A 24921-nucleotide genomic window follows, 5' to 3' on the forward strand; every position below is an offset into this window, starting at 1 on the left:
ATGGCCCAGGACTTTGGGATCATTGGAAGGGGGCTGAACGCCAGCTGCCCCAGGGCCCCTCCTCCCACTCCATTAGTTTGCCACAGATTGACATGTACCTCCCAGAGCACAGTGCCACAAAGACAGAGCAAGGGTGCTGAGGAAAGGTCCCTGAGAAGCCAAGAGCTACAGGTGGGCTGGCAGAAGCAGCCAAGCTGGCTCAGAAGCTGAGCCCTCCCTCCAAACGCCCCAAACGCCTCCCGAACCAGAGAGGGCACCTGCCACCACCCTGCCTTCCTACCTGGTGATGTAGACGTATGCTCCCCCCAGCAGCAAAGAGACCACAAGCACTGGGATGAAGATGGCCAGCGCCATGTTCCCCCCTTCCAAGGATGTTTCTGCGGCAGCTTCAGCTACTGAAGAGAGAAGTGCCGGGGTGAGATCCTGGACAGGTAAGCACCCCATGGGATTCTCTCTTACAGGGCACCCAAGACTGACACCCCAAAGCACCTAATGGAAGCTGCAGACTGGAGATTAGCCTTGAAATGGATTTCCCTCCAAGGGCACCGCTAGGTGCTTAAGAGGCTTTGAACAGGCACAGGAAACAAATGGGTGTCCATGTTCAGTGCAAAGTGTCCTTTGGTCCTCCCACACAAGCCCTCTGGGAGCAGCCTCATCCCAGGGGGGAATGCAAGCAAGTTGAGGGGAAAGGCTGCCTCCCAACTCTGCCCTTCTAGGACTGGGCAAAGGGCAGCTGCCAAATAGGCACCTGAGCGAGTGTGAGAGTTTCTGCAGCTCCACCCACCCTGGTCTTTCATGGCTTAGGAAGATGGATGGCTAACACTCAAGACAGATCTTCAGATATCAGAAGACAATCTTTCCCACAATTAGCTCGCGCTGAGGAAACACTGACTGTCTGTTAAAGCAACAGAGCTTTCCCCTGCAGAGAAGAGCCCAGCTCTCTTGCCCTCCATTTAGCCAGAGCAAAGTAGGTCTGCACTCCAAGCCAGTTCCTGAATCCACGAGCTCAAGGATACAGTTCTGTCAGGCAGGAAGACGGAGAAAACCCTGGTGGTAATTTCCAAGAGCAAAGATCTTTTTTGCCTGCCCACACGGGTTGCTTGCCATCTCCCTGACTCCTGCTTACTGGGCCGTGGCTGGGAGAATGTCAGCTGTCACCCATCCCAATGTAGGCAGGCTGTGAAGGAATGGGATCTTGTACGCATATTACATGGAATGCATATTTTCTGTGTTTGTTCATTGGGAATTAAATAGTTACTTGGGAAACCTAGCAATTGCCCTGGGTCTGGAATCCACAACTGCTATCCACGGCAGGATATAAGGCATGGATATCTCAGAGGAGAGGCAAATTGAAAGCTCCCCAATTCCTTGCTCCTGGGGCCTCTGCGGGGAGCATTTGATGGACAAGGAGATGCTATAAGAACAGGTGTCTGGCCAGGAGGCCAATGACTGGAGGACAGCAAAGGAGCTTGTGGAAGATTCTGTCTCTAGAACACGTGAAGAGCCTGCTGGATCAGGCCAGTGGCCCATCTAGTCCAGTACCCTGTTCTTACAGTGGCCCGCCAGAAGGCTCCAAGCACAAGAGCGCTCTCCCCACCTGTTGAGGCAGAGCACAGTCACTGCGGCTGGTAGCCATTGAGAGCCATCTTTAGGGAAGTGGGAATCTTTGGGGAATGGGCTTAGAGAAGGAGCAGAGGACTGCATTTAATCTTTGCTCTCTTGCTCTGTTGGGGAATTTGCTGATTTCCTGTAATTTTTTCTTTGGAATATCTTTTTCTTAAAAGATCTTACTTTTTTTTTTTTTTTGCATCTTAATAAACTTTTTGTTTCCTAATGGATTTGCCAATAAAGCAAACATGACAGAAACTCCAAAGGAAAACTAATCTGGGTCCTGTTGACTCTGGAACTCGGGGAGCCCATGAAAATATTCTGCTCACCTTCTAAGGCATGCTCAAAGCTGTCTTGATTCACTGAAAGAGAAAGGCAGGTAGGTTAGCTTGGGGCTGCTGGATCCAGAGGCTGCCCCAGAGAAGATGAGGGAAAGGAGGCAGGCAAGCAAGCAAGCAAGCAAGCAAGCAAGCAAGCAAGCGGCTGCATCCTGGCCCCTCTCTCTTTCCAGGGGACAGTACCTTTGCAGACAGGGAGTGGCCCACTCCAGCGGGAGGGCTGCCCCAGAATACACTTGATGGTGACTTCTCCGATGAGCTCAAAACCCTCATAGCACATGAATGTCAGGGACTCCCCGGGCAGGTAAAGGCGCTTGTAGAGGATCTGGTATCCGTTTTCTGGTAGGCCTGGGTTATCACAGGCGAGGGATTCTTCAGCTAGGAGGAAACACACAGAGGAGGAAGTCTTTGAACATTCTTTCCCCCTCCAAATCTGGTCTGCATGAAGCTTCTTTGGTTCAGGGTGCATGGATTTATTTCTTGCACTTAGCTCCCACCTGTGAGGCAGGTTAGGCTGGGAGGGGCAATGGCTGGCCCAAGGCTCACGGCCAAATCCGGGATTTGAACTCTGGTCTCCCAGGTCCTCATGCCACACTGCATGAGACAGAGAGTGTTTTTCCCCAGCGGCTCAAGCAAGACTGGCTCCACATAAGCAGTGCTGCTCTGCCTCTCCTGCCCCACAAATGTGTTGGAAGCATTGCCTTGCAACCTTCCCTGTGAAGAACGAGGGTTTTCTCACAGCAAAGGCCACAAATTAACCTGTGGGCTTGGAGCACCTTTTGGCAGCTGTTTGCAGGTGTGAGCCAAGTGCTTCTCCACCTGTCTTTTGGAGGGCTCATCCAACCACTTGCTGGCAACAAATATTGATTTGATGCTATAATTTGGCTCATTTCCTGGCATATCCAGGGAAAAAAGATTTCTGGCACCATATTTGCAGATCACCATCTTCAAATATATGAAGGGCTGTCACACAGAAGACGGAGCAAGCTTGAGGGTAGGGCCTAAAACCAATGGATTCAAATGACAAAAATGGAAATTTTTACGCAGGGGTCATATGGCCATCTGTCAGGGATGCTTTAGCTGAGATTCCTGCATTGCTGGGGGTTGGACTAGATGACCCCCAGTCACCTCAAACTCTTCAATTCTACGATTCTAGATGATATGGAAGAGCCCTCTCCATCCGAGGCCTTGAAGGGAGCTCCTGCTGGTTAAAAGAGATCTTTTTGAGCCCAAATCTATCAAGGACCTGGACCTGTTGAAGGCAGCTTCATATGGTATTCTTGTATTTATATTCAAATGCCAACCCACAGGGGTTGCAGTCCTCCACAACTCAACCGTAGCGTCTCGTTTCCAGGAAGTGTGTGAGTTTTGCATTCAGAGGGGTAAAGAGCCCAACCTACAAACACAGTGGGGCAGCCTTGAGGTCCAGATGGGTGTCCCCGTCTCGCGGCTGTAACAGGTCAGGAGAGAACTTCCTTCAAGAACGAAGCCTGGATTGCAGGTGTACTGGATTGTGGTCCCGACCAAGAGCACGGGGTCAGAAATCAAACGGGCTGAGTGCTCCACCTCCCCAGGGTCTGTGCAGTACATAACTAGAGGAGAGAAAGGAACAGAGTTAGATAGAACTGGGGGCATCCATGGCAAGAGTTGGTCTCTCTAGCTTGCAGTATTGTAGGATGTGGAGGATTTCCGGTTTGAAATGCTTCTAGTCCTCATGAAAGCTTTGAAATCTGATGCCTTTTCACCCTTCAGTTTGAAGGGTTTCAATATAATTATAATAATAATAATTTATTTATACCCCACCCATCTGGTTGGGCTTCCCCAGCCACTCTGGGCGGCTTTCAACAAAATATTAAAATACAGTAATTCATCAAACATTAAAAACTTCCCTTAATAGGTCTGCCTTCAGATGTGTTCTAAAAGTCTGGTAGTTGTTATTCTCTTTGACATCTGGTGGGAGGGCGTTCCACAGGGCAGGTGCCACTACCGAGAAGGCCCTCTGCCTGGTTCTTTGTAACCTCACTTCTTGCAAGGAGGGAACTGCCAGAAGGTCCTTGGCACTGGACCTCAGTGTAGAACGGTGGGGTAGGAGACGCTCCTTCAGGTATACTGGACCGAGGCTGTTTAGGGCTTTAAAGGTCAGCACCAACACTTTGAATTGTGCTCAGAAATGTACTGGGAGCCAATGTAGGTCTTTCAAGACCGGTGTTATGTGGTCTTGGCGGCCACTCCCAGTCACCAGTCTAGCTGCTGCATTCTGGATTAGTTGTAGTTTCCGGGTCACCTTCAAAGGTAGTCCCACATAGAGCGCACTGCAGTAGTCCAAGTGAGAGATAACCAGAGCATGCACCACTCCGGCAAGACAGTCCGTGGGCAGGTAGGGTCTCAGCTTGCGTACCAGATGGAGCTGGTAGACAGCTGCTCTGGACACAGAATTGACCTGCGCCGCTATGGACAGCTGTGAGTCCAAAATGATTTCCAGGCTGCACACCTGGTCCTTCAGGGGCACAGTTACCCCATTCAGGACCAGGGAGTCACCCAAACCTGCCCGCCTCCTGTCCCCCAAAACAGTACTTCTGTTTTGTCAGGATTCAACCTCAATCTGTTAGCCGCCATCCATCCTCCAACCACCTCCAGACACTCACACAGGACCTTCACCGCCTTCACTGGTTCTGATTTGAAAGAGAGATAGAGCTGGGTATCATCCGCATATTGATGGACACCCAGCCCAACCCCCCTGATGATCTCTCCCAGCGGCTTCATGTAGATGTTAAAAAGCATGGGGAGAGCTCAGAACCCTGAAGCACCCCACAAGTGAGGGCCTAGGGGTCTGAAGACTCACCCTCCACTTTCTGAACATAGCCCAGGAGGAAGGAGCGGAACCACTGTATAACAGTGCCCCCAGCTCCCAGCTCCTCTAGACAGTCTAGAAGGATGTTATGGTCAATGGTATCAAAGGCCACTGAGAGATCCAGCAGAACTAGGAAACAGCTCTCACCTTTGTCCCTAGCCTGCCGGAGATCATTGACCAGCACGACCAAGGCAGTTTCAGTCCCATGATGAGGTCTGAATCCTAACTGGAAGGGATCCAAATGGTCCGCTTCTTCCAGGCGTACCTCATTTAATGTACTGGGATGTGTAAGAATTGCCATTTATCTGTAGAGCTGTATTTTCAGGTTTTTATTGGTTGGGTTGCTATGCTTGGTTTCAGACAGTGTTTTTGTATGTTTTTCTGGGGGTCACTTTTTGAGGAAAGCAGATCAGAATGACAATAATAACACTCGTAGCAGAAACCACAGCTGGCTGAGCTGGGGCTTCTAGCTGTCAAATGGCAAGGCATCTTTGTTCAGCTCAACCCCTTCTTGCACCTGCACAGCAATCCAAAGCGGGTCCTGGGAATCCCCAGCAGAGGCTGCTCAGGGCGGTCACATTTTATGCACATTGAACTGGTGTGATCTCAGCTACATGGGGCTGAAGACCAGCTGCTTGAAATGGCACAAGTTGAATTCAAGCAAGGCAGAGAGCTCAAGACGAGACTGTTGGAGTTCCCGTGAGATCTCCTGTGAAGATCACTAGGCTTCTGGACCTGGTGTGCTAAGAGGCCCTTGATAGTTATTTACTGCACCCCACATTTTCTCTACAAGGAGTTCCAGGTGGCATACACAGTTCTCCCCACTCCTCATTTAATTCTCACAGCAACCCTGCAAGGTAGGCTAGGCTGAGAGGCAGGGACCAGCACCCAAGGTCAACCAGCAAGTTCCATATGGCTGAGTGAGGATTCAAACCCTGGCCTCCCAGGTCCTATTCTGACACGCTGGCCTTGACCTCCAAGCAAGGCAGAGGCCTTAAAAGCTCCCTTTGTGCTGGTTCCTCTTGAATTACCTGCTGCAAAAAGAGCTTTTAAGCTCTCCCCCGACTTGCTGGGCAGCTCCAAAGGACTTGGGCATACCTCTGTGTAAGATGAGATCGTACTGTGTAAACTGGGGGAGCCCCCTCAGTTCTGCTCTGCATGGCAGATGCAGGGAGGGTTCCTCAAACCACGAGGAAAGATGTGTTAAGAGTCAGGAGCAGGGCAGACGCGGAGTCAGCACAGGTCATGCCACCCTTGCCTACATTGCGAAGCCCATACTTTTCTCACAGAAGGGCGGGTCGCTGCTCCAGCTGAGGTCCCACTGGCAGGTGAGGGTGTCACTCCCGACAATGTCATAGCCTGGGTCACACTGGTAGGTGATCTTGGCCTCACGAACAAGTTCTGTGTGAGATGTGGTCTTCCAGCCGTTCTGGATTTCAGGCAAGTCTGAACAGGAGTCATTCCGTGACACTTCTGTACCCAGAAAGAGAACTTGCAGTTAAGAAGCAGCTGGGTACACAGCTGGACCCTGCTCCTCAAGCACCTCAAATACCCTCTTGGCAGCTATTTGACAGCTGCAGGAAACATCAAGTTCTAGAGAAGCTGGAGGTGGAACTCTCAAAATCTGGGCTGCATCAACCTGGGCTTCTCTAACAGAACATTTTGCCTCCTTTAAGGAGCTTGTGCACACAGCTTGGATGGCACCGTCTCCAGAAGAGCTGCCCCGGTGATGGGATGCACCCTGCTTAGAGCATTCTGTGACATCACAGAGAGCTTGCAGCAGGGATGCCAACTTGAATAAAATATGGGGGGGGGAAGTAGGCCCCACCCCACATAATCCATCACAAGATGCAGCACACCCCCACACACCACTTGAATGGCAATGCCCATCAACTCTGGCAGCCCCTGGCCCCCTCAAATATTTTAGGGGCCCCCCAAAGGGACATTGGCTCTTAGGAGTTGGTTCCTGTGGCTTGCAACACCCTCTCTGGTGAGAGGGAGGGGCAAAGTCAGAGGAGGAAGAAATCAGCGCTGTTGCTGATGGAAAGGGCTCTATGCTGTCAAGGTCTTGAGGCTGCCAAGGCCTTGAGAAATGGGAAATGCAGATGGGGTGGGGGTGGGGGTAGCAGGCTGACAAAAGCCCATGGGACCAGCCAGGGGAACTCTGGGTCTCAGTTTGCATAGGCCCAGAGAGCCTGTGAGGACCATCAAGATGCAGCTGACCTCTGCTCACAGTGGCTGGGGAAGATGCAGGTCAGAGCCCAGAAACAGAGTCTAGGCAGCCACAGCAGATTCCATGCCCCTGACTGAGTTGGGAGGAGTTCCAGACAGTGAGAGTTCAAAGTCAAGGATTTGGCTGCAGGTTCCTAAATCAGCACTGTGGGTGGCCAGGCAGAATCCCACCAAGGGCCATGGATCAAGTTTGCGCCACCATCCTCTGCGTTTTTGCCTGGTCTGCCTGCATATCTCTATCTATCATCTATATCTATCTATCATCTATCTATCTATATCTATCTATCTATCTCTCTCTCTCTCTCTCTATCTATCTATCTATCATCTATCTATATCTATCTATCTATCTATCTATCTATCTATCATCTATCTATCTATCTATCTATCTATCTATCTATCTATCTATCTATCATCTATCTAATCTATCTATCTATCATCTATCTATCTATCTATCTATCTATCTATATCTCTATCTATCTATCTATCTATCTATCTATCTATCTATCTATCTATCATCTATCTATCTATCTATCTATCTAATCTATCTATATCTATATCTATCTATCTATCTATCTATCTATCTATCTATCTATCTATCTATCTCTATCTCTATCTATCTATCTATCTATCTATCTATCTATCATCTATCTATCTATCTATCTATCTATCTATCTATCTATTCTATCATTTATCTATCTAATCTATCATCTCTGTCTACACTGACAGGGTCATCTCAGGACACTTGCACACCACACAGTGAAAGCCCTTTGATAGTCACCTCCCAGAGCTACAGTTCCCAGCATGGTTTAACAACCCACCCTCTTCACAAGGAGCTCTGGGAATTGTAGCTCATGTGTGTGTGTGTGTGGGGGGGGGATGTTGCCTAACAAACTGCCAGGATTCTTGGGGAGAAAGCCATGGCTGTTTAAAGTGTTATTGTGGCACTTTAAAGGGAGGGTATGAAGGGGTTTCAGTCACAGAGAGGTCCCTTTCCCCATGGGCTCTTCCTGATCCTCTCCCATAGAGATGCAGGGAGTGGGCATTCTGTGCTCAGAGAAACTGCTCTGCCACCCTCCCCCAACCAGGCACCCCAGGAAGCCTCTCTTTCTCTCTCTCCTCCCCAGTGGGGGGAGCTGCCCCCAAACACATTTCAAGTCCCTCTTGGCTGGAGCTTGAACAGCTGCAACTGCTAGTTCTTAAAGGTTACAGAGTGGGGAGCAGGCAGCTGTCGCCCTTCCAATGTTGCCGAAATGCAACTCCCAGCTCCCTCTCTGGCTGCTAAGGCTGATGGGAGTTTAACTCCAAGAAAGCCTGGCGGGTCATGGGCTCATCACCCATCTCCAGTGAGCCTCTGCATCTTGCGCAGTCAGCCCCTCCCCCAGCATTGCCCTTTCCAGGCCAGGAGGTGGCGAGGCCTCTGGGCACCCTTCCAAGCACCCACCAATGTAGTTCATGACAAATCCCTGCCCTTTTCCAAAGATAAGCCCAGCCGGGTCCGAGTGGAACTGGATGGTCAAGTCTGGCGTGGAGGAGTAGAGTTTCTGAGGCCCACTGCTGCCCAGGTAGTGTCCCAAGATGTGGGTGCTGACGTCGTCTCCATCATAGACAGTGAGGATATCGCTGTTGCTCAGGTTCAGACTGTGCCGGGGGACGGGGAATGGGGCAGGCAGAGAAAGAGAGGGTCACCGTGAGAGGAGTCCTTCTGGATCATCTGGTCTGGGCTCCAACCTCCTTCCCACAGTGGCCAAGAAGCTTCCTCCAGGCTGCCCACAAAGCAGGACATCAAGCATGTGCCTCTGATAAACCAATATTCAATGGTATATTGCCTCTGAACTTGGAAACTCCATGATCTGCTGCCATAGGAAGGAGCAGGAGGAGTGGCTGCTAGACGTCCCTGCGGTGAATGTGTCTCAGCAACAGAAAGAACACCAAAGGAGCCGTGCAGGATCAGGCTCAAAGCCTCTCTGGCCCAGCATCCTGCTTCCCACATAGGCCAGTCCAATGCTTTCAAGAAGTGCGCAGGCTGAGCATGAAGGAAGTAGCTCTCCTTTGCTGTTACTCAGCCCTTCTGGATCAGACCAAAGGCTCATCTAGAGGTATATTTTGGAACATGCCCTATTCTTTTGATCATAATTGGTCTTAACTAGTTTTAATATTGTATTTTTGAGTTGTTGTTACCCACTCAGGGACCTCAAAATGGAGAGGTGGAGAAGAAATCTAATCTTGTTGTCTGTGTGCTTGCTTGATCTGCGTAGCTCAGTTGGTAGAGCATGAGACTCTTATAGTGTTTGATGTTGTAGCTGTGTTTTTACTATTTTTGTTGGGAGCTGCCAAGAGTGGCTGGGGCAACCCTGTCAGATGGGTGGCTTATAAATAATAGAAATAATAGAAATAAAATAAATAAATAATAGAAATAAAAACCACCACCACCCCAGGGATGCAGGTTCAAGCCCCAAGCTGGGCAAAAAGATTCCTGCGTTGCAGGGAGTTCGACTAGATGACTCTTGTGGTCCCTTACAACTCTACAGTTCTATGATTTAGACATCTTAAGATACTGTAATCAAATTTCAGATGAAGGAGCAGATTTTCTTCTATTTTTCGAACCCAGGATGGTGGAACAAACTTGTCAGAACAGGGGTTTTCTCTGTCTTGACCTTAGACTGTTTCTGGACTTTGCTTCTTGAGTTGCCCCTGTGTTTTTACTATGGAATTCCTTTTTGGATTGCCCTGAGTGTGGACTTGGGGCAGCTGGGTCCCACAAGCAGGAGTGAAGGCCACCAACGTGGATGGCTTTAAAGGAGGATTAGAGAAATTAATGTGCCTAAGGCTGTCAATGGCTACTAGTCACAATAGCTATGTTCTGCCTTAATGGTTCAGAATGTGCCTCTGAATGTGCAAGTAGTGTGGGGCGGGGGAGCACTGCTGTTGCTCTGGGGTCCTTCTTGCAGGATTCCTGTGGGGAACTGGTTGGGAAGATGATGATTGAGATGGGCCCTCGGCCTGATCCAACGGGCTCTTCTGCTGCTCTTAGCAGGCTGCTGTTTATGTCTGGATGCCATTTTCAACCAAGGTGGTGGACGGAATATTTTAAAACTGCACTGTTTTTAAAATTTTGGTTTTCTTAAAGTTCCTGGGCAATGCTAGAAACTGCCAGTACTTTGTATGTTGACACTGGAAAGCAGATGTCAAGGTTGAGCCCCGCTGTACATAAATCCTGGAAATCAAGTGCTGCAGTTTCCCAGAACAACTCAAAAGTTTGCCCAGACCTGTTTCGATCAGAGGCAGAAGTGGGATGCACATCCAGATCATTAGGAGAAGTTGCTTTTACAAGCCCCCTTGGCCCCCTGAGCTAGTTTACCTTAGTGGTAGACAAGCAGGAAAGAACCAAGCCAAGTAGGCATGACTTGCAAAGTGATGAAATCCAAAATGCAAAGCAAGACCGTTCCCCAAGGGCATGGGAAAATAAAACTCGGATGTTCCTGTGCCTTTAAAAGAAGTCAAATGCAAATGGATTACAATTATCAAATAAATAAGTATGTATTCTGTTGTTTTATTCTTGTACTATGTTTTAAACTTCATGGATCCATCCCCTTCATGGATCACTGTGATCCATCCCCATCATGGATCACTGCCTTGCCGTGGCGAAGGGGCTTGAATAACTCAGAAAAGCTATGAGCTATGCCGAGCAGGGCACCCACGATGAACAGGTCATAGTGGAGCGTTTTGACCAAACGTGATCCACCTGGAGGAGGAACCGGCAAGCCACTCCAGTATCCCTGCCAAGAAAACTCCATGGACAAAGACAACAGGCATATAAAAGTTATGATGCTGGAAGATGAGCCCCTCAGGTCGGAAGGCGTCCACCATGCTACTGAGGAAGAGCGGAGGACAAGTACAAGTAGATCCAGAGCTGACGAAGTGGCTGGGCCAAAGACGAAAGGACGCTCAGTTGCGGATATGTCTGGAAGCGAAAGGAAAGTCCAATGCTGTAAAGAAAAATATTGCATAGGAACCTGGAATGTAAGAACCATGAACCTTGGTAAGTTGGTTGTGGTCAAAAATGAGATGGCAAGAATAAATATTGACATCCTGGGCATCAGTGAACTAAAATGGACGGGGATGGGCAAATTCAGTTCGGATGACCATCATATCTACTACTGTGGGCAAGAAACCCATAAAAGAAATGGAGTGGCCCTCATAGTCAACAAAAGAGTGGCGAAAACTGTACTGGGATGCAATCTCAAAAATGATAGAATGATCTTGATACGAATCCAAGGCAGACCTTTTAACATCACAGTAATCCAAGTTTATGCACCAACTACTGGTGCTGAAGAAACTGAAATTGAGCAGTTCTATGAAGACTTACAACACCTTATGAAGTGACACCAAAGAAGGATGATGTTCTCATTATAGGGGATTAGAATGCTAAAGTAGGGAATCAAGAGATAAAAGGAACAACTGGCAAGTTTGGCCTTGGAGATCAAAATGAAGCAGGGCAAAGGCTAAGAGAGTTCTGTCAAGAGAACAAGCTCGTCATCACAAACACGCTTTTCCAACAACACAAGAGATGACTCTACACATGGACATCACCAAATGGGCAGCATTGAAATCAGCTTGATTATATTCTCTGCAGCCAAAGATAGAGAAGCTCTATACAGTCAGCAAAAACAAGACCTGGAGCTGACTGTGGCTCAGATCATCAGCTTCTTATAGCAAAATTCAAGCTTAAACTGAAGAAAGTAGGAAAAACCACTGGGCAGATAAGATACAATCTAAATCAAATCCCTTATGAATATACAGTGGAAGTGAGAACAGGTTCAAGGATTTAGATTTGCTGGACAGAGTGCCTGAAGAACTATGGATGGAGGCTCACAACATTATACAGGAGGCAGCAACGAAAACCATCCCAATGAAAAGGAAATGCAAGAAAGTGAAGTGGCTGTCCAACGAGGCCTTACAAATAGCGGGGAAGAGAAGGCAAGCAAAATGCGAGGGAGATAGTGAAAGATACAGGAAATTGAATGCAGATTTCCAAAAAATAGCAAGGAGAGACAAGAAGGCCTTCTTAAACGAGCAATGCAAAGAAATAGAGGAAAACAGCAGAATGGGAAGAACCAGAGATCTGTTCAAGAAAACTGGAGATATGAAAGGAACATTTTGTACAAAGATTACCATAATAAAGGACAAAAGTGGAAAGGACCTAACAGAAGCAGAAGACATCAAGAAGAGGTGGCAAGAATACACAGAGGAATTATACCAGAAAGATATGGATGTCTCGTACACCCCAAAAAGTGTGGTTGCTGACCTTGAGCCAGACATCCTGGAGAGTGAAGTCAAATGGGCCTTAGAAAGCACTGCAAATAACAAGGCCAGTGGAAGTGATAGTATTCCAGCTGAACTATTTAAAATTTTAAAAGATGAGGTTGTTAAGGTGCTACACTCAGTATGCCAGCAAGTTTGGAAAACTCAGCAGTGGCCAGAGGATTGGAAAAGATCAGTCTACATCCCAATCCCAAAGAAGGGCAGTGCCAAAGAATGCTCCAACTACCCCACAATTGCACTAATTTTACACGCTAGCAAGGTTATGCTTAAAATTCTACAAGGAAGGCTTAAGCAGTATGTGGACTGAGAACTCCCAGAAGTGCAAGCTGGATTTAGAAGAGGCAGAGGAACCAGAGACCAAATTGCAAACATGCGCTGGATTATGGAGAAAGCTAGAGAGTTCCAGAAAGACATCTACTTCTGCTTCATTGACTATGCAAAAGCCTTTGACTGTGTAGACCACGGCAAACTATGGCAAGTTCTTAAAGAAATGGGAGTGCCAGATCACCTCATCTGTCTCCTGAGAAATCTCTATGTGGGACAAGAAGCTACAGTTAGAACTGGATATGGAACAACTGATTGGTTCAAAATTGGGAAAGGAGTACGACAAGGCTGGATATTGTCTCTCTGCTTATTTAACTTATATGCAGAATTCATCATGCGAAAGGCTGGGCTGGATGAATCCCTAGCCGGAATTAAGATTGCCGGAAGAAATATCAACAACCTCAGATATGCTGATGGCACAATCATGATGGCAGAAAGTGAGGAGGAGTTAAAGAAGCTCTTAATGAGGGTGAGAGAGGAGAGCGCAAAATATGGTCTGAAGCTCAACATCAAAAAAACGAAGATCATGGCCACTGGTCCCATCACCTCCTGGCAAATAGAAGGGGAAGAAATGGAGGCAGTGAGAGATTTTACTTTCTTGGGCTCCATGATCACTGCAGATGGTGACAGCAGCCACGAAATTAAAAGACGCCTGCTTCTGGGGAGAAAAGCAATGACAAACCTAGACAGCATCTTAAAAAGTAGAGACATCACCTTGCCAACAAAGGTCCGTATAGTAAAAGCTATGTTTTTCCCAGTTTTGAAGTATGGAATTGAGAGCTGGACCATAAAGAAGGGTGATCGCCGAATAATTGATGCTTTTGAATTCTGGTGCTGGAGGAGACTCTTGAGAGTCCCATGGACTGCAAGAAGATCAAACGTATCCATTCTTCAGGAAATCAGTCCTGAGTGCTCACTGGAAGGACAGATCCTGAAGCTGAGGCTCCAATACTTTGGCCACCTCATGTGAAGAGAAGACTCCCTGGAAAAGACCCTGATGTTGGGAAAGATGGAGGGCACAAGGAGAAGGGGACGACAGAGGACGAGATGTTTGGATAGTGTCTTCGAAGCTACAAACATGAGCCTGACCAAACTGCGGGAGGCAGTGGAAGACAGAAGTGCCTGCCGTGCTCTGGTCCAGGGAGTCACGAAGAGTTGGACATGACTAAACGACTAAACAACAAATGTTTTAAAAACATATATTTAATTTACAGGAAAATCAAGTTGTTACAATGTGGTATGATGAACGTATGTCTAAAGAAACCAATAAAACCATCATCATCATCAACCTTTTATTCGACCGTCAGTCAGAAAAAAGTACATTTGTTAATACACAGTTAAACATCCAGGAATATTTTAGAGCTTAGCCAACACTAAAATGGGCTAAACAGATAGCCCCATAAACCAATAAAAAAGAACAGCAAAAAAGAAGAAGAAAGAACAGGAGCGGTAGGCAAAGCTCATGGCATGAAGATCAGTGAATCTCTGCATGGCAAGCAGACAGGGGACAATATCAGAAACTGGTAACCCCTCACTGGTCTCACTTCTAAATTCAACACAGTAGCAGAGCATCTATTGGCCAGCAGAGGGTGCTGCTCTTCAGTAAATTCAAACTTTCCCCTTCAACTCAGAGTTGATGGCAAATATTTGGGCGTGAGGGCAGGTGGAGTCAAGGAGAAACAACAGTCTGCCAGCCAGCCAGAAAAGATCCCCGCCATGTTCTTGTGTCTTTATCAGTAGGAATCAGCAGCAGCCCAAAGCATTCACAGTTATTACCATCTGCTAATGTCTGCACACTAAATTGTGACTTCCAGAACACCACCGGGTTCTCAGTTCTGTTTAATAATTTTAAGGTCCTGATGCTGGTGGCAGGAGATGGGTGAAGGAGAGATGCAGAAGTTGCAATAAAAAGTCCCCTTGAGGAAGCAATGGGAAGGGCTAGCAGAGCACCATCTAAGACATGGGTAGGCAAAGGGGTGCCCTCCAGATGTTGCTGGATTACAACTCCCATAATCCCTGGTGCCACTGGGCTGATGAGAATAGGAATCCCAAGAACATTTGGGGAGCACCATGTTGCCTACCCTTGGTCTAAGATGTAAATTGCACCAAACCGTGCTGGTCCACAACAGGAGAGAGAGCACTTGGAAGTCACCTGTTGTGAAGATCTCAAAATATCCCAAGCCTGTTTTCTGCTGTTCCAGGAGGGAAAACTGGAACCAATGGATTCATATGATAAGAAAGGAGGTTCTGATGCAACATTAGGAATAACATTCTGGTGGTAAGAGGTGCTCGACTGTGGAACAGGCTCCCTTGGAAGCTTCCTCATTGGGTGGGCATCTGTCAGAGACTCTTTAGCTGTGATTCCTGAATTTCAGGGGGTTGAACTAGATGACATTTGGGGTACCTTCCAACTCTACAAGTCTATGATTCTGTCTCCCTTGCATGGAATTCTGCCTTGCTCAGATCTGCCCCCACTCCTTGCCTCAGCCCAATCAGCTGCTGAGGCTCCCTCCTCATCCTTGGCTGTGTGCCAGCTTAGCTGGGAATTTGATTAAAGTTCTTCTTGGAAGCCACTTGGATAATCCCACTAGAAAGCTGACATTTTATAGTAAATCGTGGCTTCCTGTGTAAAGACTGTTTTCCTGGTGACATTTATGCCTGGTAACACACAGTCCCTTCTTTTCTCCTAAGAGCTGAGGAGAGCACAACTTTAATGGGTTCACACTGGAACGTGTCCAGAGGAGGGCAACCAAAATGGTCAAAGGCCTGGAAACGATGCCTTATGAGGAACGGCTAAGGGAGCTGGGCATGTTTAGCCTGGAGAAGAGGAGGTGAAGGGGTGATATGATAGCCATGTTCAAATATATAAAAGGATGTCACATAGAGGAGGGAGAAAGGTTGTTTTCTGCTGCTCCAGAGAAGCGGACATGGAGCAATGGATCCAAACTACAAGAAAGAAGATTCCACCTAAACATTAGGAAGAACTTCCTGACACTAAGAGCTGTTCGACAGTGGAATTTGCTGCCAAGGAGTGTGGTGGAGTCTCCTTCTTTGGAGGTCTTTAAGCAGAGGCTTGACAACCATATGTCAGGAGTGCTCTGATGGTGTTTCCTGCTTGGCAGGGGGTTGGACTCGATGGCCCTTGGGGTCTCTTCCAACTCCATGATTCTATGATTCACACAGAGAGCAAAAACCTTCTGATTCTGAGGACTGCTCCAAATACGACGAACAAACACTGCAGACCGGAAAAGGACCTACCCTGGATTAGAAGGCTGACCAAAGATTTGGAGAGGGAAGGGTGGGTGGGATCTTCCTTCAAGCTTCCTTCAAGGGTGGATGTAAATTGCCCTCTTCTTATTCTCAAATCACAGGTCAGACAGAAAGGGTCGTGCTACTGCTACCCACACATCTGCCAACCACTACTGTTTGTGACCTGCAGAGCTGTGAAATCCAAAACCCCAAAGCCAGCAACTGGCATGTCATTGGCCCAAAGAGGGCACCCTTGCAGGGGTGGGGCGAGGGGACCTGCTGTCCTCTGACTGGAGCTGGCAGCCACCATTTAGATGTGGTTGCCAGGCTGTTGTAGCAGTTGCAGACTCTTCAGAAGAAGCAGCTGGTTCAGAGGATGGGCCCTATATTGCATGTTAAATAAGCATAAGGTCTGCAGTCTTGAACTGGGAAGCCCCTTTGGTCCCCTTGAAATCTCCAGGTGCTGCTTCCAGAGGTGGAAAGCCTGCAGCTCACACTTGCAACTTTTCCGCAGTGTCCACATGACATCACTGGTATAAAAAGGATAGCCTGTATTCCCTACCCCCAATCCCTTAATCCAGATTTTCCCTATTCATGACAAATCCAATGCATTATTTAAAACAAACAAACAAACAAACAAACAAACAAACAAACAAACAAACAAACAAACGGACAGACAGACAGACAGACAACCCATGCAGTTGCTGGCAGCTCTTTTGCAATTATCTATGTGACCTGTTTGTGATGCTAAGCCCCCATCTGGAGTCCTCCCAACTCTGGGGTGCCTTCATCTCCAGCTGCTCTTTGGCCCCTGGCAACTAATTCCCAAGGATAAAATGCAGTCATCCAATGAATATTCCTAAATGGCAGCTTCGCTCAGAAATACACAAATAAATTGGGTCTCCTGCTACATGTTTAATTTCTTAACATTCGAATCATAGTTAGACCCCATCCTTCCTCTATGAATTTCAGGGCAGTGTCCATAATTGTTTCCTCATTTCTTCCTCCCAATAAGCCTGCAGTGTAGGCCAGACCATGAGAGAGGGGTTGAGCTTCATGGCTGGGGTTGGGGCCTTTCCTCACCCATTTACCTCTCTGTTGAATGTTAGGAGGGCATAGGAAAATATCTGCTTGTCTGTCTCTGTACCTAGACAGAGGAAGAGGAATGACTGGCCAGGCAGGGCCAGACTCTGGTAATATGGTACCCTGAGCAAGGACAACGTTGGGCATCACCCACTAAATATTTCTTATTTTCACAATAATTCCTTTTGGTGCAGTTGCTTTTTATGGATCTTCTCAGTAGATACTCGTATCAGTATAGGGATGATGATGCTCCTCTTCTGCTCAGTGCCCTGGGGGGGGGGGGGAGGAGCTGCCCGCCATGCCCTGAGTCTGCTTCTGGGCCAGGGAGGCAGCTGTGCCAGCATTGGTCTGCCAGCCCCGCCCTGGTGCAGAGGCCGTCTGTTTGCTTCCATGCTGCAGTCAGAAATCTCAGCTTGGTGTTAGATGGGAGGCGTGTGGATTTATTGCAAGACAAAGACCCATCAGGCTTAAATAAATGGAAGGCGGGTATTTACAAAGCCTTCAGTGAGCTCAAGTGGTAAATAAAGTTGTGGAACTAGCTCTTGCCTAAACTGCAAAGCGGCTTTTGCCAAGGGAATTTCTCTCTGATCCCTTCAAGCAAGTCGGAGGGAGGGCGACTGATGCTAAAGGAGCTGCTCCATAGGAATCTATGCTGTCTGCCCTTGTCAGGGTTTCAGGGACAGAGAGCGAGGGGGAGGGGTCCCAGGGCGACGAGGAAGAGGACGACGATGACCCGAGGTTGTCAGTGAGTCCGTCAAGTGAATCCGAGGATTCCCAAAAGGGAGCCCCCCTGGTCAGGCCAAGGGGCAGTAGAGAGGGAAGCAGTCAGAAGCAGGGGAACGAAGAGGGAATCCCTAGTGGGGGTTGGAGATCGGGACCGGCCTCTCCGTCTGAACGGAGTGAAGGGGGTGGAGTTGCCAGTGTGTCAGAAAGAGCAGAACAGGGAGCAGAGAGGGGAAGGAGTTCGGAGCAGAACGTCCTGCCGGAAGGGGAGGAGTGTAGTACCGAGAGTAGCGTAACGGTCGAAAGGAAGGTCAGAGGCAACGTACGCGCGCCAAGTTCAAATGTGGAGGCGCGCGGAAATGAGGAGAGCCCTGAGGAGGAGCCTGGTCCCAAAGCACGAAGGAGGGGGGAGCAGGCATCAGAAGACTCAGCCTCGGGGGAGTCCCGAAGGGAGGGAGCACAGGGGGGCAGGAAGACCCTGCGGAAAAGGAAGGAGAGGAAAAGGTGGAGCAGTACAAGCCTCTTAAGCTGGTGCAGGGGCGGGACTGACTCAGAGGGGACTTCTAACATCTAAGGGTAACAGATGCTGAGCCACGGAGCTTGGATGTAATGACAACAATGTTCTTCAATAAAACCTTTTGTATATAACTTGGACTGGATTTTGGTCTCTTGTGAGCTGGGACCTCGGGTGGCTCTGACAGCCCTATTATCAGATGTGATTTGCCTGCTGTAGCTACTTGGCAGCATTTTGTGCATGCTCAGAGACATTTGTTTTCTCCATCAGTTTCTAGTGTATAACAAAGGTGTCCACTGCCCCATCTTCCTGTCCCTCCCTTCCCCCTATGCCACCCCCCCACAAAAGATCACGGCAGCATGTATATAATTCCTTTTTTAATCATCATCTGTAGGGAGGTCTATACTGAGAGCCAGAGATTTGCTCAAGGCCTCCCAGTTTCCTGGCTTGAGAGGATATCTACACCTGGATCTTCACTGGCTAATCACAACCATCTCTCTGTTCCCCTGACTTGCTCCCTTGCTTTATCCTCCATTGCCAGACATCTCCCTGTCTCTCCACCCTCAACGTGTGGAGGGAGGCTTTCATATGTGGAGGGGAAGAATCAGATGCCTTAGGGGACTCACTCATTAGTGGGGTCCTGGCAAGAGGGGGCAGGGGAGACAACAGCTCTGTCCCAGACATCTCGGCTTGAGCCTGCAGGCTGGTCTCCTGCCCATCAGCTGATCTTATTTAATAGAGAGCCAGTTTGTGTCAGGGACTGGGCAGAGGATGAGTGGTGGAGGCCGCCTCCCCATCCTGACTCTTTCAGGGGAGAGGAAGAGGAGGACAGTGTAGATTTACAACAGGGGTTTGAAGGAGGTAGAAGCTCAGAGGCAGATGAGGGGAAAAACTGGGAAATCACGGGAGAGACAGGGAAGAAGAAGAAGAAGAAGAAGAAGAAGAAGAAGAAGAAGAAGAAGAAGAAGAGGAGGAGGAGGAGGAGGAGGAGGAGGAGGAGGAGGAGGAGGAGGAGGAGGGGTTTGGATTTGATATCCCGCTTTATCACTACCCAAAGGAGTCTCAAAGTGGCTAACATTCTCCTTTCCCTTCCTCCCCCACAACAAACACTCTGTGAGGTGAGTGGGGCTGAGAGACTTCACAGAAGTGTGACTGGCCCAAGGTCACCCAGAGGCTGCATGTGGAGGAGCGGAGACGCGAACCCGGTTCCCCAGATTATGAGTCTACCGCTCTTAACTACTACACCACACTGGCTCTCTGAGCATGCACATCCTTCTGACATGCTGTCATTAGAAAGCATTCCAGACCCTCCATCACCAAGAACCCTGTGAGCCTTAAAAGTAGGAGAGCAAAGAGCTCAAAGACAGAGGGCACATAGCAGCACCTGTAGAGGAGACGATGACCAATGAGGAAGTGGGAAAGAAGGAGGGGTGGAGATTCCCTTGGGACAATGCCATTATCCAAGAGGCTGGGGTCCATAGCCTCTCTGTGTAAAGATTAAAATAAAAAAGGACTGCAAGGAACTTTTCCTTGTCTTTATCGTTGACAGCATCCTGACAGTGGCATGTACAGCATGTGAGCATTCAACATTAAATGTGCTTAGATGCTTGAGATGCTTTGAAATGTTTTCAGCTGGTTTTAAATGTTTTTAGTGTCATAGAAATTATAGAAAAAATAGAATTAAAATTTGAAATGTCTGTGAGAAAGGCTGAACAAGTGAAGCTTGGAAAGTGAAGGTTGTGATTGTGGGAGAAGCTTCTGAGAAGGACAGAATGAGACACATGCAGGCGCTGTTGCTATGACTGCTGAGGGCAAAGGAAGGAGGGAAAGATAAGAAAGTTGTGATGCCTTGTGATTAAACCAGTATAAGCTGGAAGATGGAAGTCCTGCCATAGAACTGCCGCTTTGCTTCCCTTTGCTTGTAAGTGTATACATGTTTGTGCCTTTGCTATATTTGTGTTGCCACCTCTCAACTCCTTGCTGGCTGAGGTTGTGTTACACTGGCCTTGCAACACCTAAATAAATGTCCTGCTTGACTGACAATTGGACTCTGGCCATCCACAATTCAGGAGCAGTCACTGAAAGGGCTCCCCTGGGTCATTCCCAGCTGTGCCTCTGGTTTGAATGGGACCATAATGGGACCAGAGAGAGAAGATGCTCACCTGAGGATCTCAGCATATGGCAAAGCCATCTGTCAGGTAGCCTGGGCCTGAGCATCCCCATCCATTGTGTGGAGGATGCTCTATAGGGTCTGAGCAGCAGGTTTTGCTGCATCACGGAGAATGTCTGCTTAGTTATTAAAAAGTCTTTATCCCTTTCCTTTCCTTGCCTGCTTGCCTTTATCATATAGAACTGTAAGGTCAGAAGGGATCCCGGGGGTTATCTAGTCCAACTGCACTTTCACCAAGGAACTGGCTAGAGATAATTTACTTTATTATTTACTAAACAATATTTATATATTGCTCAACTGTAGGAAAAGCCTTTAAGTGGTTTACAAAAATATATATAAAATATCAACATGTCAAAAGCAAGTATTTAAAAATATTCAAAAGATAAGGGCAGTGGTTAAAATCAGTGCAGCTTTGAAAGGTCCATTCTGCTATTTTGACTCAAAATGATATCCAGTTATATCCAAACAGACATGCAAGCCTGCTCCTTGATCTTGAGAGCCACCAAGCAAAATCTGGTCATGATCTCTTAAGAAGTGTTCAAATGCATAGTGAACAAGCAACTTTTCAAAATATTGTGTGTGTGTGTGTCAGCCTGTATGGTGAGTCCCTTCAATGGAGCAATGCACACAGCCAAGAGAGGCACTCAGTCCAACAAGTAGGAAAACTACTCACAACTGGATGTCCAGGAAAATGCGCTTCTCCTCTCCGACGTGCACCCTCCAGACACAGTCTTCACCCTCGGCATAGGGCTCCGGCCAGTTGGGGGAAAGGATCACCCCTGCCCCGGTGGAGAGCTCTCCTCCGCACATTGCTGTAACATCAAGAGAGGCCAGCGTTAAATGGCCAGGATGCAGCTCAGAGCCACTTGGGAAGGCCAGATCTCTGCTGTCGTTTGCTAAGGAGTTGCACATGGAGTCTGCTCAGCCTCTGCTGAGGATGAGATTTGCTCCTGGGGAACCAAAAGGTGGTGGCAGGCCTTGGTGGGAGGCTGCTGTGAGGTGGCTTGCTCTGGGCAAAGGACAGAAAGGCCACCTGAGAGCAGCACAAGAAGCAGAGGTGGTGCTGGACTGAGACCTGGGAGACCAGAGTACTAGTGCCCTCTCAGCCAGTCTCAGCCTTACCTACCTCATAGAGTTGTTATGAGGATAAAATGGGAAGAAGGAAAACCATGGATACATTGGCTAGGGTACAAATAATATCACCAACTCTCCAATCCCTGTAGTTTTGTACATTATTATTATTATGCAAATTGTAAGGAGAAGGGTGAATCTATACATGGCACACATATTGCACAGCAGCTGCCCACCCTGGTCCTTCTGCTCTGGTGGGTGGGAAAGGGGCCCAAGAGTGGTGGCTAGCTGACCCATGTTGGCTGTTCAGTTGACGTTATGCCATTTTTAGTTTATCACATGTTCATTATTGTACCCTACCATGAGATCTACTGTGATGAAGACTAGGCTATAAATATGCCTAGCAAACATGCAGAAATAACAAAGGCAAGGACCCCCTGTGTGAATGGCCCCCTGCAATCATTGTTAGGCCCATTTTCATCCTGGTACAAAACACCAGAAAGAAAGAAAGAAAGAAAGAAAGAAAGAAAGAAAGAAAGAAAGAAAGAAAGAAAGAAAGAAAGAGGACTTGTGTGTATGCATGCGTTTGTGAAAAAACATCCCCCAAGAACAGGTGAGTTGAAGCCCTGCGGTACAGAGGTCTTCCCGCTCCTTCCTCTCACCTCTGCACAGTGGCTCAGTGTCATTCCAGTAGGGCTCCCTGATGTTGATGCACTCAATGATGGCTGGTCCTTGCTCCAGAGAGTGGCCAGGTTCACAGGTGAACTCCACAATGGTCCCAAGGTTGTAGGTGGGATCAGAGGCGGTGAAGTTCCCATTCTGGATGTACGGCTCATAGCAGTGACCTTTCTCAAAAGCTTGAAGGGGAACAGAAGGACAGCCATTGTTTGCATGCACAACCCCCCCACCTCCTCCCTCTGCCAGACTGGGCCCTCCTCTGATTGGATCAGGCCTTCCCTTCTGTATTCTAGACAGAGAGAAAGAGGAAAAGAGGAATAATGAGAGGCAGAGAGGCAGGAAGCACAACAAAGAAGGACTAGGAACTTGTAAGAACATGAGAAGAGCCTGGTGATCAGCCCAAGGGCCCACCTAGTCCAGCATCCTGTTCTCACAGGGGCCAACCAGATGCCCTTTATGGGTAGCCCCAAAGCAGGAGCTGGGCACAGCTGCCACTCTCCCCTCATGAAACTTCCATCAACTGGCATTCAGAAGCATCCTCTGAGTTCCAGTGTTATCTGAGAGGGAGAAAAACAGAGAGTCGTGGAAAGAAGCTTATATTACACTTATACCGAAAATAGAGTCTGAGAAGACACAGCTTAAGAACTATCACCCCATATCTCTGCTTAACGTGGATTACAAATTTTTTGCTGAAATTATGGCTAAAAGATTTAAAAAGGTATTGGTAGAAGAAATTCATAAAGATCAAGCGGGCTTCCTCCCGGGGAGGCATTTGTCAGATAATACAAGGAATAAAATTTAAGATTTTAAGTGACGCTAAAGAAAGAGGTGGATTTGCCCTGCCAGACCTGAAGCTTTATTATGAATCAGCTGCTTTCTGCTGGCTGAGAGAATGGCTGCTTCTTGAGAACACGGACATTTTGGATCTGGAAGCTTTTAATAATGTTTTTGGGTGGCATGCATACTTGTGGTATGACAAGGTCAAAGCGCATAAATAGTTTAAAAACCATATTGTCAGGAAAGCATTGTTTAATGTGTGGATAAGATATAAGGATTTGCTTGAAAACAAAACCCCAAGGTGGCTGTCACCAATGGAAGCTAAGGCTCTGAAAAAACTCAATATGGAGGCAAATTGGCCGAAGTATTGGGAAATTTTGGAACAAGAAGGAGACAGATTAAAACTGCAGAGCTTTGACAAATTAAAAAACAAAGTACGAGACTGGCTTCATTATTATCAAATAAGGGAGATATATAATTTGGATAAAAAAATTGGTTTCCAGGTGGAAAAATCAAAATTGGAAACAGAATTGTTAGAACCTAAAACTAAGAACTTGTCAAGAATGTATAACTTGCTGTTGAAATGGAATACCCAGGATGAAACAGTTAAATCTGCTATGATTAAATAGGCACAGGATGTTGGACACAACATATGTTTGCTGACTGGGAACAGTTATGGACCACAGGTATGAAGTTTACGGCATGTAATGCCTTAAGAGAGAATATAATGAAAATGATTTACAGGTGGTACATGACTCCAGTCAAGCTTGCAAAAATTTATCACCTGCCCGATAATAAATGTTGGAAATGTAAAGAGATTGAAGGTACATTTTTTCACCTTTGGTGGACATGCCCAAAGATTAAGACCTTTTGGGAGATGCTTTATAATGAAATGAACAAGGTATTTAAATATACCTTCCAGAAGAAACCAGAGGCCTTTCTCTTGGGCATGGTCGGCCAATTGGTGTTAAAAGAGGATAGAACTTTCTTTATGTACGTCACAACAGCAGGAAGAATACTTATCACAAAGTACTGGAAAACACAAGATCTACCCACCCGGGAAGAATGGCAGATGAAGGTGATGGACTACATGGAACTGGCTGAGATGACTGGCAGAATCCGAGACCAAGGAGAAGAGTCGGTGGAAGAAATTTAAAGTTTATCTACAGAAATATTGTAAAATTAAGGAATGTTAGAAAGATGTTGGAATAAAACTATGTGGTTTTAGCAGAAAAGATATAAAGGATTAAGTAAAAATGAATTGATGAAAGAAGAGAAATTAAATTACAGTATATTAAGATGGAAAGGATTTGCTGAAATATCTAACTGAACTAGAATACAGAAATGGGAGGTGTGAGGAGGTCAAGGAAGTAAGTGAATGAAAGCAAGTAAAGGGTTTTTATGTACTGTTTTCTTTTATGTATTGTTGTCAGGGGCTCAGGAGCAGAGGCACAGGAGAGCGAAGGGGAAGAATCGGAGGGCAGCGTAGGGGAGTATGACAGTGGCCCGAGAGATTCCATGAGCTTCTCCAGCGAATCAGTAGATTCCCAGAAGGGGGCGCCGATGGCCAGGGCAAGGGGGGTCCCAGGGGGGACGCACCAGAAGCAAGGGGCCAGCGGGGATTCCCAAAGCAGCAGCGAGAGATCAGGGCCAGCTCCCCCACCAGAGCGTAGTGGGGGGGAAGAGTCCCATGCATCAGGGCCAGCGTCTCCTCCAGCAGGGAGAGAAGATGAGTCAGGGCTGACCACGCCTCTGTTGGAGAGTGAGGGAACGGAGGGGAGGTCAGGCCCAGCTAGCCTCCCCGAAGGGGGAAGCAGTGACAGGAGCACTGTAACGGTCAGGAGGAAGGTTGCCGGCTGGGCGCGGGCGCCAAGTTCGAATGTACAGGCGCGCGGGACAGCAGAAAACCCGGATTGGGAACCAGGTCCTAAAGCCCGCCGGAGGGAGGGGGAAGACTCAGGGGACTCAGCGTCAGAAGAGT

At 47.8% G+C, this 24921-nt stretch overlaps 1 protein-coding gene across 1 annotated transcript in view; it reads right to left on the reverse strand.

Annotated features, from left to right (window-relative positions):
• Positions 1-254: 254 nt before the first annotated feature.
• Positions 255-24921, reverse strand: part of SEZ6L (seizure related 6 homolog like) — a 156880-nt gene continuing 132213 nt past the window's right edge. Inside the window, 8 exon segments of the mRNA XM_083717849.1 lie at positions 255-395; positions 1938-1970; positions 2130-2324; positions 3347-3538; positions 6076-6270; positions 8471-8667; positions 21088-21226; positions 22148-22342. Coding sequence (XP_083573975.1) covers positions 277-395; positions 1938-1970; positions 2130-2324; positions 3347-3538; positions 6076-6270; positions 8471-8667; positions 21088-21226; positions 22148-22342 — 1265 coding nt within the window. The 3' untranslated portion in view covers positions 255-276.

Source organism: Podarcis gaigeae, assembly GCF_964106915.1.
Source record: "Podarcis gaigeae genome assembly, chromosome: 16".
NCBI lineage: Eukaryota > Metazoa > Chordata > Lepidosauria > Squamata > Lacertidae > Podarcis > Podarcis gaigeae.